The sequence below is a fragment of the Erpetoichthys calabaricus genome, chromosome 15 (assembly GCF_900747795.2).
Source record: "Erpetoichthys calabaricus chromosome 15, fErpCal1.3, whole genome shotgun sequence".
In the NCBI taxonomy this organism is placed as follows: Eukaryota; Metazoa; Chordata; class Cladistia; order Polypteriformes; family Polypteridae; genus Erpetoichthys; species Erpetoichthys calabaricus.
In genome coordinates, this window is record NC_041408.2 from 71,960,114 (window position 1) to 71,982,246 (window position 22,133).

A 22,133-nucleotide genomic window follows, 5' to 3' on the forward strand; every position below is an offset into this window, starting at 1 on the left:
AAATATAATATACACCGTACATCCTGTGCATATATTCTCATACATTTTACTGCATTTCTTGCTCTCTTGTTGGGTGTCATGTAAAAGTCTGCGTTGCCCTTTTGCTGGATGATGGAGCCCTGTACTACCTAAAGACATGTTACTGCTGCCACAGTGCATATGGAGAAAGAGACTGGCTAACAGTTTGATTGGTTGTTTGAGAGGAAACGAGTGAAGCAGAGAGACTGAAACTGTATCATTATTGCAAGAAATGAAAGCTTGGTTATTTTTGTGCGTTCACATTCAAAGTGGGAATGTGCGAATGTGAAATGCTATGCTAGTGTCTATTAGCACAAACCAAAGTACACACAATAAGTATGCTGTGGACTTTCCCAACGGTGAGTTACTTTAAAATGAAAATAGGAAGAGCTAAAATAGTTAAAATCTTAACAAGTAGCATGGTTGTCAACTATGGCTGTCGACTTAATACAAGCAAAAAAATGGCAACTATCACATTGCTTTGTGTGAGTCATGTCCTGTTTAAACACAAAAAAATCATTCAGCGAAGTCATAAAATAATCTTTTGCAGAGGTTGCTAACTTTTTTTTTTTTGGAGATTTCAAAAACAAAAATGAAATTGCAGCAGTCATCATGGACTTTCAGTTGTCAAGGAGTAATGTAACAAGGTATTGTGAAATTGAGGCAAAAGACCACGACAATCAAAAAAAAAAAGGCTGCATACAAATGTTTTTCTTTACAGTTTAATTAAATTACTCAACTGATAACTAGCAGATCTGATGCAATGTGCAAACAAAGTGAAATTTTTTCATATTTTAATTACTATCACTGTATAATTCATGAGAAAGCATTTTGCAGAAAGATTTTAAATATGAAAGAGATGTTAGACTTTGTGCTCACTTTTGAGGAAAAAGCTTACAGCTGCTGTTTCATTTGCGCCTGGAGGAGACAGACAACATTGACTTCCTGATACATATGGATTGAACTTTATTGTTATTGTACAGGTACAATGAAATCTAGTTCTCGCATATCCCTTGGGGTCAGAGTGCAAGATCAGCTATTGTACGATGCCCCTGGAGCAATTGCAGGTTAAGGGCCCAACGGAGTAGAATGCCTTCTGGCAGTAATGGGATTCGAACTGGCAACCTTCTGGATACCGGCACAAATCCTGAGCCTCAGAGCCACAGCTTTGTGTGATGGCTCAGCAGAGGTAAATTTTTGGCAAGGTTCAGAGTGCTGTTGCCTGAAGTCGAAGCTTTTTTTAAGTCATCTAATCCTTCCAAATATGGCCAGTTAGGTGATGACCAATGATTTCTAAATTTAGCATTCATCAAATACCTGTCTGAACTGCTGAATGTAAAGCTGCAGGGATATGATGAAAATGTAATTGACACAATCAGCAATTTCAATGTATTTAAAAGAAAATTACAAGTACACTCAAGAAAGCTTCAGTGCGAACACCTGTGCTACTTTAATGATATAAAAGGGTGTTTCATAAAGTACGCAGTTTTTGAATTGCGTGGGATTTTTTTTGTTTGAAGGTTGTCAACACTGTTCCTATCATTTTCGTTATCTATTATTACTCCGATTAGAAGACCATTTGTCGTTTTTCCATTTAGTAGCCATGGAGCAGTTCAGTATCGAGCAACACATTCTTATTGTGAAAACTCAGTACAAAAACGGGGAGACTGTCCATAATCTTCATGCGATCTTTGGATGTGACAATGCCCCTACCGCAACAACAGTTTCGAGGTTGGTACAGAATTTCTAAGAATCTGGGTCAGTTGCAACCAGAAAATCACCCGGTCAAAACCATAGTATTTGAACGCAACAAAACATTGCGGTACTGCAAGACAGTGTGAATGTGAGCCCCGTGAAGTCGCTTCACAGTCTTTCACAGTCTTTCACAACAGCTGGGTATGTCGCCATCTTCAGTGTATCGAATACTGAAAAAAGACCTTCATATGCACCCCTACAAGATTTAGTTGACACAAGAGCTGAAACCAGCAGATCATGCAAAACGGCGAAGATTCGCCGATTGGATTTTGGAACAAGAGGACAACAATTTTTCAAAAAGAATAATCTTCAGTGATGAGGCACATTTCCATCTCTCGGGCGTATGTCAACAAACAAAATTGCCGCATTTGGGGTGACGAAAACACCAGAGTGATCCAAGAGCATGAAATGCATGCCCTACAAGCCACAGTTTGTTGTGGTTTTTGGGCAAGGGCATGATTGGCCCCTTCTTTTTTGAAGATGATAATGGAAATTCAGTAACTGTAAATGGCAACCGTTATCGGGACATGATCACTAACTTTTTGTGGCCTGCTCTGGAAGAAATGGAGGATGACGGAATTGATGAAATGTGGTTTCAGCAGGACGGGGCTACCTGCCATACATCCTGGGAGAGAATCACCTTGCTTCATGAAAAATTCCCTGAGCATCTGATCTTGCTTCACGGCAGTGACCAAGAATGGCCCTTGAGGTCATGTGACCTCACACCTTGTGACTTCTTTTTATGGCGGTATGTGAAGTCACAAGTTTACTTGAACAAACCTCAAACAATTGACGAACTGAAGAGGGAAATTCAACAGGTAATCGGCGAAATCGACACGGACATCTGCGAAAGAGTTATTGTTAATTTCAATGATCGGATGACTGCCTGCAGGGAAAGTGGAGGTGGACATATGCTCGATATCATTTTTCATTATTAGATCAAAGTATATGTTGAATGAAATTAAATAAATAATTTTGAATTTTGCTTTGATTTTGGCTGATTTATTGCATTTTTAAAAACTGCGTACTTTATGAAACACCGTCTACATTCAGAGCTTCAGTGCCAGGACAAAGATGGTTTGGCTTTCTAAGACATATAGACTTGCCTCCGTAAATTGCAGCGAGTGGTTGATAACACAGTTTATTTGCAATAAATGCACCCCAACCTGTGGTTTGTCATCAATTCAGTAATGGGTTTGTAGCTGGCAGTTCTTTATCCTAAAACAGTAACTCGATTCCTTTACTCTGGAAATCACGTTTTTCATGCAAATAAGAAGCTTTCCCAAAAAACCTTGTTGACTGTGCAGTTATTTTGGATTGTGAAATGAACAGTACTTTCTTCATGTGCATCAAAGAAATATTCATATGTTACACATCTTTACAAAGCAGAGAGGTTTACAGACCTGTAATGAAAAGGTTCTCTTTCTCACGCCCCCATCCCTCACCACCACCATTTGTGTATTATGTATTCTTTACTAGCCCTTTATAAACTGTGAGAAAAGTTGTTAAACCAGCTATGTGACTTCCCCGGCTGAATGTGTTGCAGTTAATAAAGTTTATGCAAGCAGACAGCGGCAGAAGTAAAATAAGAAAGCTTAGACAATCGATGGTCATTCTCTTATTTTTCATGAGCAAAAGAAGGATCTGTTGGTTCCCAAAGCAGCTGTTTACTGAGGACAAGTACAATTTTTAAATGTCAATAAAATTTTCCAATATTATAACTTATGATTGACGCCCTTATTTTATGTTATTAAAATGCATTCCAATGCTACTTCTTTTTTAAGATGGTCACTCATCTTGTCTTCTAGCCTACTGTCTTAGCTTATTCTCCTCCGTAGTCTTTTGCGCTTGTTTTCTGAACCTGCTCATGTGAGGGGCTAGTGTCAGTCTCATAAAGTGAGAGTCTGGGAGATATGCAAATGTAAACGTTTAATTAGACTATCAAATCTAATAAACGGATACGCTTTCTTTGAGCCATTGTAGTATGTGCACATCAAACTGGTGAAACATTAAAGGTAAAATTAAATAAAGCTGGATAAGTCAATGGAAAGCAATAAAGCTGGATAAGTCAATGGAAAGCACATTCTTGGTTATATAACAATAATGATCTACATTAATTAGTACATATTATATACAGATAAATATATTTAATATTTTTAAATTTCATTATTTACACACATCACTCATGTACAATGAGTCATTTATTAAATTACTAGTTGAGCTACCTATAAGAGGAAATCTAAGTTATCAACATAGACCTCAGCATTAATATTTGCAGTGTAATGTATATGGTAATAAAACGCACTGCATTAGTCATTCCAGTAGATGGCATACCACAAACAATTGTAGTCCTACAATGCATCACTGTAGATGTTTATAATGAGCCATCTGTTAGAATGACAAATGCAATGCATATGTCTCTGCTATATGGCATTTGGTATGGGATTTGTAAAAGCAATGTTAATGTTTGTGATGCACCTTTTTGTTGGAATGACTTAGACATAGCCGGATGGACACAAAGACATACAACCACTTACTCTTTTTTAAAGTGGATTAATCCCCTAAAAAAATTCTTACATCATAAATTTGTCAGATATGTGTGCATGATATAACATTTGTTGTCAGTGAAATATATGCTTCTTACGTAAATCAACATGAGCTATATTATTACTTTTGTAAGCATGAATTTAACAGTTAGATGCTTGTGCTCATGGCACCAGTAGTGTACATTTTAAGAGAGTGACGGGCATCAGATGTCTTTGTGCTTTGGGTTCATCAAAAAAAAAAAAAAGAAAAAACACTGTCATTTAACTTCTTTAAATGTTAAATTAAAATGTGGCCACATGAAAACATCATAATCTTAATCTTTTTCTTTTCAGTTTTTTTTTTTCTAGGAAATTTGTGCAAGGAATGTCTTAATACTTACACACTCCAGCAATATCAGCAAAATATGTATCTGTCATCTTTGTTGCGCACATATCAGTATTGTTATTGGTCTAGAAAATCCATATCAGTCTGGCACTAATTAAAATGTAACTTATTTTTAATATGCAAAAGATTAATTTGTGTAATTTGATTGTATCATGAATCTTTCATTGGTGTGTTAAAAACTATAGAAAGAATTTCCCACGGTTCTATTTTGGCTTGACAAAGTACTAAAAATACTACTGTAGTATAAAGAATGGTAGAATTGTTTGTGGTTTTTACATTTTATTATACATTATTATTTGTTCTTTTTAGCTACAGAGCAAATTAGCTCTTATAGAAACAGAAGCCTGTGCAGATCCAGATCTTAAGGTAAGAGTTATGACACTATCTAGGTGTATGTAGGCCGCGTATATTGTTGGCCAGTGTTCCAAGTTATTGTCTTCTTTACAAATACATACATTTTCTGTGCCTTAAGACATGTTTTATTTAGGGAAATGGAATTAAAGAAATTCGTATAATACAGAAAAGTACTTTTTGCGTTCAGTAAATTCTTTGGATGAGAATTCACATTTATATTACAGTATAACTGCACTAATTTAAAAACCATTGATTTGTGGTTATAAATTATAATATGGTAGTTGAAGATATTTAAAATGCAGTATATAATAATGGACATTTTTTTTAAATACACAAGTAAAAGTCCAAGTTAGTAGTGTATATTGAAAGCCATTAATGAAAACATTTATTTATTTTAACTTTTATTGAACTTGCAACTTAAAAACATACAAGTCAAACTTAATAAAACTAAATTCAATTTAACCCCCATCCATGAGGAAGGCCAACAGCCAGAGTAAATAAAACTTTGAGAGTAGTAAAGAGGGAAAGAAGTCCTTCGTCCCAATATTAATGCTTATTCTAAAATGTTATTGATTAGATCCTGCCAGGTTTTAAAAAAGTTTTGAACAGATCTTCTAAATGAGAATTTGATTTGTTTTCCCAATTTCAGTTAGTATATAATAACATCAGTTACCCATTGACTTAAAAGAGGTGGGTTAGGACTCTTCCAGTTGAGCAAGACAAGTCTATGTGCTAATAGTGATGTAAAGGTAATCACAGTTTGTTTGTCCTTCTCCACTTTAAGCCCATCTGGGAATCCACCAAACACAGCTGTTAGTGGATTAGGAGGGATTGTGACACCAAGGCTGTCTGATAGACATTTAAATTTTTTTGTCCAGAATGATTTTAAAATGAAAACATTTTAAATAAGAAATAGTTGTCCATCACTGGGGAAAAAAAAAACCTTTTTTTTTTTTTGGACACAGCAGCTGCTTTGTAAATGACACAGACAAGCAGGATTGAGAAAATGGTATAACTCTGGATAACAAAAAACTCTCTAGAAGTAGTTGCCATTTTCAGTATTCCATATTTTTAATCAGCCATTTATTATTTACATATGCCCCATTTAATTAAATTTAACAGCACATTGATAGTTAAAAATATTTATTTTGTATGCATTGATATTGTAAATAAGGTTTTTCATTTGTTTTATAAATTCATTGTGCTTACCCGCCCAAGGCAGGTTGAAATCTAAATATTCAACATAGACCTCCGTGTTAATGTTGCAGTCCACTATGCAATGCATCCATCTCTGTTATATGTCATTTGGTATTGGATTTGTGAAGGTAGTATTAATGCACCATCTATTGGAATGCAATACCTTTTATATTTCTAAAAATGTTTGTGATGCACCATCTTTTGGAATGACAGAGACGTAGCAACCGAACAGACACGCAGGCAGACACAGACACTTAGACTCACAAATAGTTTTAATATGAAAGGAGGTTTACCCTTATTCATAAATAACTAGCAGCATTCTTAGAATTAATTGAAAAGATCTTATAGATTATGTACAGTTTTATTTAATGCTCATTGTTAACCTTTTCTGGAAAAATATTTTGATATCATTTTAAGAGAAAAAGTACAGTATTCACTTTTACTAAGGATGGTTCACTTTTATTAAATTACATTTTTGACCCAGTTGTAAAGGTGCTCAGTTCTATTACTAATGAGTTTATACGCTTTTTAGTAAGATGTTAAAATCATTATTTTGAAACAGTATGCACACTATCACAGTGTAGTATTAGTACCGGGTACCTGAATATACAGTATAAATATAAACATGCCCAGATGGGGGATTGTTCAGGAGATGTTAAAAGCTTGGCTTTTCAGACTGAGTATTAATTTATTATTCTTTATTAAATACTTATTTAAAATGTCAAATAAGTTGTACTTTGTTTAATTCTTCAGCTATAATGTGAAGGTGTTTGATTTATATTAACTGGCCTAGCATTATAAAATTATTTTTAATCTAATCCAGAGAGACTCAAAATACTTTTGTAAATCAGTTTATTTTTCAAAATACAACAGTTTTTACCTTGTGTTTGTCTGTCTGTCTTCTTTAGACTAGCTATCGGCATAAAGGTATAATGGCAGAGCTCCACCACTTAGAAGAAAAAGATCCAGACTGTGAGTGATGTAAAATGAAGACCTAAATATGTGCTTTTTCAAGCAAAAATCAGTAGTTCTAACACCTTACTCTGTATCAAGCATCTGTTTTGTTTTTCTTTCCTTAAGTGATATCTGAAAACAGTGATGTGCTGGCAGCATTTGGCATGGATGAGGTTGGTAAATATGCACAAATAAAAAATGTTCATCCTAATGCTTTAGAAAGAGGTGTAAAAATGGAAATATGGCTGTGCTTAAAATATAAATTTAATTTAAATTGTTTACTTAAAATTACTTCCTGTTTTGAAATATAAATTCAGTTTTTCTCTTTTTGAAAAAATCAGTTGTTTTTTCTCTTTTTAAACACTCTGTGTTTCTTAAAATACAATTTCACTTTCCCAATTGAGTGTGGTCTTTGTTGACTAGTCATATTTCATTATCTTTGAGTGATTCATATTACCAGTATAAAAATTATTAGTAATTGTTGTGTATATAGTTGTCTCCAAATGTAAACCTTATCCGTAGTCCTGCATAGTTTTTTTTTCCTTTTTTATTTGCTAATAGACTTTTTCACCTCTGCCTCCAGTCTGAAAATTTTAAACTGAACATTTTTATTTTATTATATAAAAAAAAGTAAACTTATTCCGAAAGTTTGCTTAACCTATATTTACATGTGCTTATCTAACATTTTATACTTGGATATCAAAGTTAAGGCTGTTGGGGATTGGTGACAGATTTTGGATGCTTTCCAAAACATTAAAGCATTATTCCTGTAAAATAATCAAAGCATGCATGTGGAAATCTAAGAAATTACACTATATTAAATATATATACTGTATATTGTTTTTAGTTCTTTAGAATACAGAATGCAGCATGTTAGTGTAATGACAAGAATATGTTGTAGACTTTAAATTCCCATTAACTGAAACTGAAAGGAAGATTTGAGAGCCAAAATCAGGGATACATATATCACTTAGCTTTTAAATAAAGTAAATAATATGATTACATATGTTGCAGTAAAACAAATAAGTCCTGAAAGTTTTAATTTAACAAACAATGTTCTTAAGATGTTCGATGTTACAAGTTACTTTTCTGATGTGACCATACAGACTTCATCACTATACCAAATACAACTGGTGCTGCAATAAAAAAAAAACAAATGGCACCTTGCCTAGATCTAGAAGTAATGAAAATGAAAGGGTAAACAAAAGTGATAAGACTATTCGATCGCCAGGAAAATTTGAGCCAGCCAAATTATATTTTCTGTGTCTATATATGGTATCTTTTGCTAGGTGTAATCTCTCTGTACCAGTAAAAGTTTTAAAAAGTATTTTATATGTACTAGGGGGCTTCGCTCGCCAACCCCTGTGTTTGGTTTTCTGGATACACACTTTTAAGATTGTTTTTTTCTTTGAATTGTTGCTATTTCATTAGTTTCAGTTTTATTTCAGAACTTCGTTAAAAACAATATTTGGAATTTTTCGAGTCCCAGCATGCTGAATCTTTTAAATGAAGTCCGTGAGACATGTGTTTAATGACTTTGTACTATAATTCAGGATAGGTTTCTCTGTTTGGAATTTCAGCACAGACAAAACCATCAACATCATCAGCAGTTAATAATTTTGTTTGCAAAGTAACCAATAAATGCATGTGAGGTAAACCCCGTTTTTGAAATTCTTTGACTTACAATATTTACATACTTCTGATATATCACCTATGTCCATATATCCAATCTCCATTGGCCTATTTGTTATTTCTCTGAGTAATAATTTCTCTTTGTTTGCACTAATGCGATGTTTACTTTCTTTGTTTTGACACTGTCATTTTTTTCTGCTTTCATATTCTGTATCTTGCTCTGCATGTGTTTGGCCCCCTTGATTTTTTTTAACCTATTTATGACGTTTTACTTTGTTTTCTACTCTTTGTCTTTTATTTCTGACCTTGCTTTGTCCTGCTTTTTTTTCAATGATACCTGATCCGTGGTGATTGTTTTCCCTTTTTTCGAGTAATAATTTCCGTTTGTTTGCGCTACTGTGAACTTTCTTTTTTTTGATACTTTCTAAGTTTCCTTATTTCATATTCTTTAACTTTCTCTGCATTTGTATCACTCCGTTTTTTTGAGCCTTTCGAATTCCACTGCTTTCATAATCTCTAACCTGCTCTGCATGTGTATAGTTGCAACGTCTTTGAACATCTTTATGAAGTTGTACTTTGTATTTTACTGTTTGTCTCTTAATTCTGAGCCCGATTGGACGTGGTTTTTTTCAATTTCACTTGTTCCGGACTGATTATTACTTTCCTTATTTTTGTCTGTCTGTCTGTCTGTCTGTCTGTCTGATGCCAAATTTCACTTGGAAACAAACAAAATTTCTAATTTATTTGCCCTCAAGGGGAAATTTCACTTTTTACAGATACTCATTGAATGAATGAATAAATACAGACACACACAAACATCACAATCACAAAAAAGGAAGAAAATTAAAAAGAAAGAGGAAAATAGTACTGCTTAAAAAGGACTGACGTAACAGTAATAAATTGTGTGATTAGAAGAAACTGCCTAATTTGTTTTGGACATTAGAGCTGAAGATGGGGGAATGATTGGGTGAAATGTTCAGTGTAAGAGAGGTAGCATTGATGGGTTCAAGAGTGGTGCCATGCCAAAAGAAGACATAGATAGAAGTGGTGGCAAGTAATCTGTGAATAATGGGCCTCCTGAAGCATGGTGAATTCTGCAGAAAAAAAAGACCTTTGTTTGCCCTTACAGTAAAATTCTAAGAATTCTATTTTTTATCTTTGTCTAAACTGTTTTACTTTAAATCAGATTTTTATTTTAGTTACAGAGAGTGAATAGAGAACTTGAAATGGTACTGTCTTCTTGTCAGGCTCAAAATGAAAACTTAAAGAAAACTCTTAACAGGTGAGTTTGAGAGGGAAAGATGACTGTTACTTGCTTATTACATTGGTATAATTACCCTTATGTATATGGAAATGTACCCTGGTGGTGAAAAGGTGTTAAATAACTATAGCTAGACTAGAAATTAAAATGGCATTTGTTGGAAACTATTAAAAAAAAAAAAAAAAAAAGCTTAAGAGAATACACTGCAGAGATTTTCATCCCAGGACCCAGAAAATACTGGTGATGTTTTTAGGAATTTCTAAATGCATGGTCTGGTAGTATTGTTTAATTTATGAATGATTTGTAAACAACTGAAACAAAGGAAAGTGAAAATGTACTTGTTGTTGGAAAGTTACAGTTTAAGGGTAGTTTTATTTGCTGGATTTTCTCCTAAATGTCTCTGCTGTGATATCGTACAATATTAAAATAAGAAAAGCGTCCTATATTCTCATGTTTCATATCCTTGCAAAGTATACTGTAACCTTTTTAAAAGACACTAAAGTTCCTCCACACTACACTCGTCAAACCATTTCTTTATGTACCTGGCTTTGTGCACAGGGTCACAGTCCTGCTGAAACAGAAAAGAGTATTCTCCAAACTGTTGCTACAAAGTTGAAAGTGCACAATTGTCTGAAATTTCTTTTTATTCTGTAGCATTAGCAGTCTCCCTCACTAGAACCAAGGGGCCCAACCCAAACCCAGGCACTGTACAGTCCAGACGGTAGCGATATCCTAGCTTCTGCCAAAAACAGATTTGTCCATTAAAATGCCAGGTGGTACATCACTCCAGAGAACACATTTGCATTGCTCCAGAGTCTACTGGTGGCGTGTTTTACACCAGTTTAGGTGACACTTGAAATCGCACATATTTATCTTAGACTTGTTTTCAGCTACCCAGCCATGGAAACCCATTTCATGAAGCTCTTGATTTCTAGTTCTTGTGCTAATGTTGCTTCTGGAGGCAGTTTGGAGCTCAGTTGTAAGTGATATAACAGAGGATAGACAATTTTTATGCGGTATGCACTTCAGCACTCTTGGGACCCCGCTCTGTGTAATTTGAGAAATGTCAGATACTGTATGTAGTTAAAATATAGTTAATCTGTCCCTATCTCAGTAGTGCAGACTGACTGATTAGCACAGCCACTTTACAGATCCAACATACAAATTCAACACTTGATTGCCTTTGAGGAGTTTGAATGTTCTTCCTGTGTGTTGTGAGTGTTTGTTTTTTCCTGAGTACTCCGGTTTTCCTCCAGCATTGTAAAAGCCTTGTAGGTTTGATTAAATGGTCCCAGTGTTGGTGTAAATGTGGGTACACCCTGCAGTGGACTGATGCCCTGTCTATCCCCCTTTTTTCTTCATTGTGCTGCCTTCATTGTTCAGTACATCCAATGTAGGCTCTCGATCCCTGCTCCTCTGATTTGGGGTAAGGAGGTTTGAGAATAATTGACTTAATTAGTTTGCCAGTGAACATACAGTATTTGTTCTGAGATTACCATGAACAGCTCCAAAACCAAACATCGTTTACAAAAGACCATATAAGAATGTAAAGGCAAATTGTGGCATTATAAGGTAAAGCATACTACAAAGTTCTCATCTTTATTCTGAAATATCCTTCTTTTGTGAGTTGGAGAGGTGGCAGCGTTACCCATGTTCTAGAAAGTTACATGAGCATTGTTTTTGTGTTACTTATTTTACTTATCTGACTTGGGTTTAAAGCCAGTCAGTCTGCCATGGACATTCTAAGGAAGAGCTGATAAGAAGTGTGTAAGTTTAGTAATAGTACAGCTATGAATTGGTAGCAGTCAGTTTGTCAAAAAAAAGAGCAAAACTGAATGTGAATTCACTAAATAATGCAAATGATTTTTTTGAATTTGTGTATAGTTTTGATCACACTAATGTACTTCGGCCCGTTTTTAGCCTTTAACTTTAACAGAGTTTAGTCAGGTTCTAAGGCACAGTTTAAGCATTGTGTGTTGGATGCATGTTTGATTGGTGCAGCACACTTGCTGAATTTCACTGCTGCACACTCACAATGCTCGTGAGCAACTGCAACACACAGTGACATCCTAGGCATGTGAGCCTAAAAAAGTGCAAACAATTAAAAAAATTCCTAAGTAACACATAAGGCACAAGTATAAAATATTGATTTTAGAAAAGACAATGTTCTTGCAACAACCAGGACAGACTGCTTACAAAATAAATAAGTGCAGGAAATTTACACATTAAAAATCTGAATTTGTGGGAATTACTAAATTTGTGTGGAATACCTGCAATCCCTTGCCTAATTTTTAAGCCTTTTGGGGGTAACAAACATGTTTGTAAATGATCCAGGCCTACTATAAGAAATACTGTAAATGAAGATTTATAATTACAGTATGTCTTTTAATTGTTTAAATTATACTTTTATAGTCCATACACATTTAACATTGGTCAGAAATTTACAAAATAAAAATTTCCTAGCTGGCTGTCAGGATTACATAAGCACCAGAAATGCTACTTACAAGCATATTTTGCACATGGTAACATGCATAGTATGTTTCATTTATGCCTTCAGTTTGCAGCTATGACAAATGAGGTTGTACCATGAGCAAATTTAAAAATGTACAATTACCACCTTTATTTAAATAAAGAAATATGTCCAAGTTTTTGGAAGTAAAAGGCATTTCCATGTTATTAACCATGTGGACCAAAGAAAGAAAGAAAGAAAGAAAGAAAGAAAGAAAGAAAGATGAACTCTTTCCTAGAATTACACAAATGGGGAAAGTGTCCTAATGAACTATTGTATATGGCATTTACAGTAAAGTGTTCGGGGTTGCTTGATATTGAATTAGGATTTGTTATAGCTTGACTTTTTAGTTTTTTTTATTATATTATTTTTATAGCTTGAAAATGATCGTGTATTTATATCTTATTTGTTTTGCAGTTTACCTGCTATTAACAGTTCAGTAATCAAGTTACTTACTGAATTTCAGAATCTAGTGTATTTTTTCTTTGTAACTTATGACGTTTATACCTGTAGACTGAATGACGGTTTGTTTACATTTAAATATTTTTGTATGACTTGCAGAGAACAGGAGTGGCTACAAGAGCAGCAGGAATTGGGCCAGGTTATTGCTGAGCGTGCAGCTAAGGTTAAAAGTATATTACAAGATTACTCAGAGGCAAGGTATGGATCTTTTATCCCATTTAATTTTATAATTAATCTAAATCAGAGAAAGCTTGCTTTCACATCTTATAGTATACAATAAGTCTAGTATCTATCTGTCTATCTATCTATCTAAAAGTCTTGCATATGATGTTTTCCTATGGTGAGATAAGAAAAGCATACTATGTCATTTGGTTGAATAACCTCAAAAGGTATATTGCGCACTTTTTTTAAGGACAGCCTAATCTTATTTTTCTTAAGCATAGTATAGTAAGCTGGAAGTGTATAAGTCTACACACCTTTATTAAAATTTCAGTGTTTGTTATCTATAATAATAAAAGGCAAAGCCCTCACTGACTGACTGACTGACTCACTGACTCACTCATCACTAATTCTCCAACTTCCCGTGTAGGTGGAAGGCTGAAATTTGGCAGGCTCATTCCTTACAGCTTACTTACAAAAGTTAGGCAGGTTTCATTTCGAAATTCAAAGCGTAATGGTCATAACTGGAACATATTTTTTGTCCATACACTGTAATGGAGGAGGCGGAGTCACGTATCGCGTCATCACGCCTCCTACGTAATCACGTGAACTAAAAACAAGGAAGACATTTACAGCACGAGTCACACGCGGGAACGAAGGTAAATGACGTTAATTTTTGACTGTCTTTTAATACTGTGTAAGCATACATATTAACACATGTGCAATTAAACGTGTGCATTTACGGGGTGATTTCTCAGGCTTAAAAGCTCACCTTTTATCAAACGCGGAAACAAAGGTAACTGACGTTGTTCACTGTCTTTTAATACTGTGTAACCATACATATTAACACATGTCCAATTAAACGTGTGCATTTACGTGGTGATTTCTCAGGCTTAAAAGCTCGCCTTTTACTAAAAAGGTAAATGCAAAACTATTTTCAATCAGTCCATCCATCCATTATCCAACCTGCCATATCCTAAATACAGGAGCCAATAAGTAGATATGTATATATACAGTATATATATATATATATATATATATATATATATATATATATATATATATATATATATATGTGAATGTATGTATGTATATATCTATGTCTATATATATATATATGTAGATATGTAAATTTGTATATGTATATATATGTTTATGTGGATGTGTATATACGTATGTATATGTAGATATGTGTATATGTAGATATATATATATATATATATATGTTTATGTATATATATGTTTATGTGTGTGTGTGTGCATATTATATATATAAAAGACAGCAACACTCATAACAATGACAACACAATTACATTGACAATCATGTTACGTTATTTTTAAAATGTTTCCTTTTTTTTTCATAACCTCTTTAACACATTACTTCTCCGCTGCGAAGCGCGGGTATTTTGCTAGTATATATATATATATATATATATATTGTGGCAGACGACCAGGGACCTTGCCCCACTGGGACGTCTGGATCAGGGAAGGACCGGGAGAGGGGCAATATCTCCCCTGGGCGCAAGAGGGTAGCCCCCCTGGTTTCCATCAAGGACCACGGATACGGAGTTGGGAAGCTCAACCCTGTGGGGAGTCCATGGCCAACCCCAGGGGGCGTCTGGATGGTTCCCGAGCCCTGGAGGACAGCATTTCCGCCACACCAGGGAATGCTGCCAAAAGACCATCTCAGAGCACATCTGGGGGGTTATAAAAGGGGCCGCCTCACTCCATTCGAGGAGCTGGAGTCGGGAGGAGGAAGACAGAGCTTGCGAGAGAGGAATGGAGGCGGCCAAAGAGAGGAAAAGGACTGAGTAGTCATGCGTGAGTTGGTGGAACCAGTTTGTACACTTTGTAAATAAACACGTGTGTTGTGTTGTGGACATCGGGTGTCGTGTCTGATACACTAATTGTTAGTTTATGGCCATGTTTTACATTTTCTCTACGTTGATATTTAAGGCACAGTGGTGCAGTGGTTAGCACTGCTGCCTCACAGCAGATCAAATTTTTGACCACAATAAATGGTCCAGAACAGTTTGCATATACTTCCCTAGCCCTCAAGGATCCTTAAAAGACCACTGTACAATAATAGTTCACTCAAAACAAGTTCAGCTCCTCTTTCCCTATTGACTTCAATGCATATTGAGGAGTTCAGCAAAGTTCCTGAACATTTTACATAATTTTCAAAACACTTTTCTTCTCTTTATTGAATCTCAGTTATTTTCAGGTTGATTACCTGCTATCATTGCTACCCTCTGCCAAAAAGTGCAGTTATGACACCATTGTTATGTCTTACCATATCAAGCACTATTAATTTAACTTGCAATTGGCAACTCGCCGCATTATTATTAGTAGATGGAAATAATAGTTCTCTCCATTCAAACTGATATTTTTAAACTGTCATATCACTAGAACTAACTGAGAAATATTGACTCATATATTCATTAAACAAGTAATCTCTTACATTTCACACACTAAACTGCAAACCAGATGGACACAGATGGGCATTAGAATTGGTCAGGCACATCTCTAGAATCAATCATGAATACACAAGATTACTTTCCACACAGTTCTGTAAAATAGAACTGGCTTAACAAACGTTTCAATTTTTTGACCACAACAGAAATTGGTTGCTATATATGAAGCATCTCTAGGTGATTTACAGTACTTTCAAAAGAGTGCAGAATTAGATCCTCTGAAACAGTATTTAGATAACAGCCCCTTTCAGTTAGATTCTTAAGTGGAAATCAGCCCACTATAAAATGCACTATTACTTCAATTTGGGCAAAACATGGTCTCAATTCAGCTCAAAACTGCATACGGCACACATCTTTATCCACTAATAATATACAAAATGTACCCTTGTCAAATCCCTAATTCTGAGCAATGTGTCAGACACCTGTCTCACTTTGTCACACATTTTGGTAACGTTCAGTGGAATAAAATCTTTGCGTATTCATTGGACAGTCTTGGCTTTAAAATACCATTTGGGGTTGTGCCTGATGTGACATTACAGCTTACTAAACAAATTATTGGAATAATTTGCACTGTGCTGGTACCATGTCACGTTATCTTGCCTAGCTGGAAGAGTCCTTACCCACCTACTATAACAAAGTTGGGGGGGGGGGGGGGGGGGGGGGAATGGGGAATTGTCCTATTTTACTTGAAATTTTTTAAAAAAATCTAATTTCTGGCAGTCAAAAACTATACACGCTTAACCTCCACTAATTTTGGGATGTCTTCGTGTTTGTAATCGACTAATTCATAATAAACTATTTTTTTTCTTTGTCTTATAGCTGGGGAAGGGATATTTGATGTTGTATTGTATTTCTGACTGACTTGTAGCTTATTGTCATGCAGTCTTTTTAATCAATAAAAGTGAAAAGAACAGAACTATCAGAATCACATTAATTGATGTTAATTGAAAGCAAATTACTTTATATGTGAAAAAGAGTTTAATTGGTTAAATCTGGTTACAACCACTTTATAAAGGTGGTCACTTATAAAGTGAAAGTGTTGAAATATTTTATTTTTCATTACTCCTCCTAAACACAATCCATTTGTATTTCACTAAAATATTATTGTGTACAAGATCTTGGAAATGGACGCTGTGTTGTTTGCAGCATTTAAATAAACAAAATCCACATGTAGTAATGGTGTGGTGATTGTTTTATGCTATTTGCAGACTAGAGGGAAAAGGAAGGCTAATTTCATAATAAAAATAAACATTCCAAATGTTCCTTTCCTTGCATTTAATTATTGATGTGTGTGTTTTTGTTTTATTGAATTATTAACCTTTACTGATGTTTCCCTGGGTGACCATGTGAAAATGGACTATCCAGCTATAATGATGGTCTTCAGTTTAGAGCTGATACAGAAAGGTTACACATATATTACATAATGACTCGAGTTAAAATTGGTATGTACTATTAACATAGAATACAGTTATTAAAGAGAAGAAACAATGAAAAATGTTTAAAACAATTACAAAAATTAAACCTCCATAAAGCATACAATATTTGGTTCAATTGTTACCTATCTGAATTTGTACGGAGTCTGATCCACTTAAACATGATTTTTACTATCAGTTTCCATATATTTTACTGCACTTAAAAAACCACAGATTACTGCATAATACGTGTGTCATGAAACCTATTTGTGAATTTTCAGCAAGTTAATATTCGATACAGTGACATCTGTTTAATGACATTATCTTTGCAGAGCTTTTCAAGATATGAAAGTAAAGATCCAGCAAGTTAAAACCTATCAAGAAAAGCTGCTCGACAGCATGGGCACCTTCCTCGCACAGCACTTTCCATTACCACAGCATCAAAATCATCCAAGTAAAAACAGCAAGGTGTGATATTTGGGTAACAATTCAAGGAATTGACCCGTTTTACTGAAATGTTCCCCCCAAAAAAAAAAAAGTTGGGATGTTAGTAACAAAAAAATGTTTCTTTCCTTTTAACAGATGTCTGTAGATGTCCATGAAAATTTGATATCTTTACATGAGATTCTAGAGGTAAGATTTTTTTTTTTTTCTGCAAAACTCAAATGTTCTTGTTTAAAAGCATAATAAATCCTGGTTTATTTTCCACTACATTAAAGGTATTATAAAGTATTTCAGTGTTGTCAGAATTTGTATTCCATTGAATTTGAACTTTGAAATGTGTTTGTCAGCGTGGGTGCCTGCACCCCTCAGTGCACTGCATGTACAGTGGACCCTTGACTTACGAACTCAATTCGTTCTCAAGGGCTGGTTGTAACTCAAGTTGGTTGTAAGTCAAGACTATTTTTCCCATAAGAAATAATGGAAATGCCCTTAATGTGTTCTGAACCGCCCACAGCAACACTTACTTAACTTTTTTTAATAGAAAAGAGTTGTATAATGTGCATAATTTACCAAAAACACCAATACTTTTTCTAATGTACTAACCAAAAAGTTATAAAAAGTGCCTAGCCTACCAGAAACAACAATTTCATACTGTATTCACCATTTAAGTTGACATCTTTGGCTGGCAGGAAGGAAGGAGGAGGAGAATGAAATGGAAGGTGGTTTTTGTTTGGAAGGAGCCTCCTTATACAAATCTTTTCTTTGTAAAATTGTTGAGATAGTGGATTTCGACAAGCTGTACATATTAGTGAGATCGGTCACACGAACGCCACTCTCATATTTCCACACAATTTCCTTCTTCGTTTCGATTGTGATCGCTTTCTTTATCTTCATTAGCTTCGCTTCCTTCCTTAGCAATTATCGAAATAAATTATATAAATCAGTGCACTGACCGAAATTACGTCCACAAACACATGTATCTGGGCTCCGACTGACCCTTACAAACGCTCTCGGCTGTTTGTTTACAATCGCACAAGCGGATACACGTGACCGCATTCGGGTCGTAACGCAAGATGTTGGTCGTAATTTAAAACAAACATTTTGGTCGTAAAGCAAGTTGTTCGCATGTCAGGCCGGTCGTGTATCAAGGGTCGATTGTAAACTGTAAAGTTGAAATCCGGATTTGAAAGTATTAAAAGTGTTCATTGTTTGATTTTATGAATTATGACTAACAAGTACTTGTTTGCATTTAAATTTGATAATTAATCTGCTCTGTTTTGTTTTTAAAGTGAACTCTTGCTTTTTTTATTCTGATTCTCATTCATTTGAAGTGTAACTTAATAACTGTATGAAAGTTTCTTTTCAGTTTTAAGTCTGCAAAGGTACATACAGAGAGAGAAGCTGACTTCTGTTTATAAACAAGTGTAAAAATAAGTAGCTGTGTTTCTTTTGAATGGTGTAAAACTGCTAAAACATGTCATTTTAATTTTTACAGACTCTTATGAATAAAATCCTCGAAATGCCTCATGACCCATATATTACTATTGACGACACTTTTTGGCCTCCATATATTGAGATGCTGCTTCGATTTGGAATTGCGCTAAGACACCCTGAAAACCCAAACAAAATTCGCATGGAAGCTTTTCACCAGTAAAAGATATTTCTTTCCTATCCATTTTTTTTTACACATTCTGCGTGAATATGTTGTCTTGTTTGTGTACAAAAATAAAAAGTGTCATGCAGTTAAGCAAAGTCAACTCCTGCCTTGCACTTAGTACCCTATGGCCAGTTTTTCTCACAAAATGGTTAAGGATATGGAGAAATTGATCTGCAAAGAAGAAGACCGTTTTTAAGTGCAAACCCGCATCATCAGTGTGAGCATCTAGCAACCCAAATAATGCACAATGCAGCAAAGGTACATTTAAACAAGAACTAACAAATGTACTAACTTGGCTACACAGAAGTGGTGTCAACGGTGCTATTGGTTATTTATTCCTCAAGATTGTGAAGGGCTTTAATCGACACCTTTCCATTCAGTCCAAAGGTGCTGTGGTTGTGTTGACAGGCAGCTTTGTAGGTTTAAAAGTACAAGATGTTAATGAACTTGGGTAGTCTGGAAAAAGGATTTTCATAAAATGTGATGGAGACAAAATTTTTATGACTTGGCCCGATGTAAAATGTTATTTTCACTTTTATCATGAAGCACCAGCTTTTACATAACAGTAGCTGACGGCATTACTTTGAGAGACAGCGGCAGCCGTCTCTGTGTTTCATCTTTATATCACGTCTGATGACCTAGAATTCTGAAACATGTTTTGATAACTTTGTGGCATGTTTAATTCTTCACTTTATTACTCTCTTGCTTTGTTGATAATATTGTTCATTCATCTGTTTTCATTCATTTGAGTGTCAGGGGTCTCTGGAGCCTACACTGGCAGCTTCAGGTGTAAGGCAGGAACCAACTCTAGACGGGGTGCCAGTTGATTAAGCTGCTTGTATGTACCAGTGCGTACATGCAATGTGCCCACTACTCCAAAATATTTTGTAATAATGTAAAACACAAATCATGTTCTGCGGCGGGCTGGCGCCCTGGCCGGGATTTGTTCCTGCCTTGCGCCCTGTGTTGGCTGGGATTGGCTCCAGCAGGCCCCCTTCACCCTGTGTTAGGATATAGCGGGTTGGACAATGACTGACAAATCATGTTGATTAAGAAACTGATTTTTTTTGGCAAACAGTTCTTTGAGAATATGCTTCAGTACTCTAGGAACTTGTGATGGAATAAGTGGGTTCAGAAAATGGATGAGTGAGAAACAGAAACTATAAAGTGATGCATAAAAACTGGTCATAAAGGCTAGTGTAATGAGCAACGTTTTAAAAGCTAAAATATTGCCAAAATTTCCTTTTTTTTCCATCTTCGTAATATGGCAAGACTCTGACCATTTCTGGCACTAACTGCTGCTGAAAAGCTTCCTCATGGCTCTCATTTAGATTATTTAATGTGCTTCTGTTTGGTCTGCTAGTAAATTCTCTTAAGAAGCTCCAGTGAGTGTGCTGCTCACATTCTTACTGGTATATCACTGAAGCGTCTTACCCCCTCTGTAAGCTCTCGTTCTTCAACACCCTACTTTGTAAACTCAAATGTATTAAAGGCAGGCAGGCAGTCCATGGCACGACTCTTCATTTCATCCGTGCTCTTGTCAAACCCTACGTTCCCTCATGCATTCTCACTCCTGTGGGCCACAAACTGAGATCCATGGAGGAGAGAACTTTTTACTTGTGCTCCCCAGCAGCCATCAGAAACACCCTGATGCTTGACTGTTTTAAGAAACAATTCAAGATAAGTTTGTTTTATTTAGCTTTTAAGGATTTTAACAACTTTTAGAATTGCTTTCGTTTTACTTGGATTTTTTATTTGTGCCATTTTATGTTGTATGTTTTGTTTCAAATTATTATCCTGCTTTGTTGTAAAATATATTGTAATTAGTGTTTAAATTAACCGCCTTTTTATATATGTACAGTGCTCTGAGCTTAAATATGTGAAAAACATTATAAAATGAATTGTGTTCAAAGTATCTTATGGACAATGACAAGTGTATTTTTATTCTAAGATGTACATAATGGTCATTTTATAAAGTACAAGCTTGAATGTATAGTAACTTACAATAGTATTTAAAAAGCTTGTGAATATCCTTTCATTAAAAGTGATGTTTACGGGTCCTGTTTCTGTCTGTATTTTGATTGTAAACCCCAAAGCTCACAAAGACCATTTGTAAAGGTGAAGTACTGTAGGTCGTCTGTCAATAGATAACACTGAGCAATGGCGACTTTTGTTTCCTTGAACACTTTGGGTGTACCTTATTGATTTTTGGCCTGCTGATTTCCTCTAGAATAATAAGTATACATCTATAGTGTGCCAACTACCACTGCAAACATCTGTGGTGGTCTAAACGTAGTGGCACTGCTACTAGGAATGCAGCTCAGATATACCAAGTCCTGCGAATGGGACAGCCATGTTCGAGTCTTGTTATGTTAAGAAAAACGTAACACATAAAATACTTTTTGATCCAGCAATAATATTTTTGCCTCCTTTTCACGTAAAACGTGGACTGATGAAAACATTTGCGAAAGAAACCAAAGAAGCAAGGTGAATGGATTTCAGTATTTGAGACAGACGTTTCCACAAATAACCGACGCCAGGATTAAAGAAGACATTTTTGCTGGTCCACAAATCCGACCCGTCATGAATGACAAGCGGTTGGAAGGTTTGCTAGTGGGGTTGGAAGAAAATTTTACGGTAGGCACTCGAGGATGTTGAGAATTTTCTTGTCAACTACAGTGCGCCAAACTACATTCAGCTTCAAGCATACAAAATCATAAAGTGCTATATACTGTATCGCTATACAGTAGATGCATTTTCTGTATTCACATTTGGACTTCCTTCCTGCTAATTCTGATGTAGTCAGTGGCAAACATGATGAAAGGTTTCACCAGGACTTTACAATGATGGAAAAGCAACATAAGGGCAAGTGAAGTCCATCAATGCTGGCCAACTGTGGTAGGACAATGAAACG

General features: G+C 35.2%; 1 protein-coding gene across 1 annotated transcript in view; it reads left to right on the plus strand.

The window, feature by feature from the left end:
- Nucleotides 1-21,278, plus strand: part of cenpk (centromere protein K) — a 34,774-nt gene extending 13,496 nt beyond the window's left edge. Inside the window, exons 4-11 of the mRNA XM_028820509.2 lie at nt 5,014-5,070; nt 7,164-7,227; nt 7,336-7,382; nt 10,041-10,123; nt 13,173-13,271; nt 17,451-17,586; nt 17,701-17,751; nt 19,058-21,278. Coding sequence (XP_028676342.1) covers nt 5,014-5,070; nt 7,164-7,227; nt 7,336-7,382; nt 10,041-10,123; nt 13,173-13,271; nt 17,451-17,586; nt 17,701-17,751; nt 19,058-19,216 — 696 coding nt within the window. The 3' untranslated portion in view covers nt 19,217-21,278. The remainder of the gene's footprint in view (nt 1-5,013; nt 5,071-7,163; nt 7,228-7,335; nt 7,383-10,040; nt 10,124-13,172; nt 13,272-17,450; nt 17,587-17,700; nt 17,752-19,057) is intronic.
- Nucleotides 21,279-22,133: the final 855 nt, after the last annotated feature.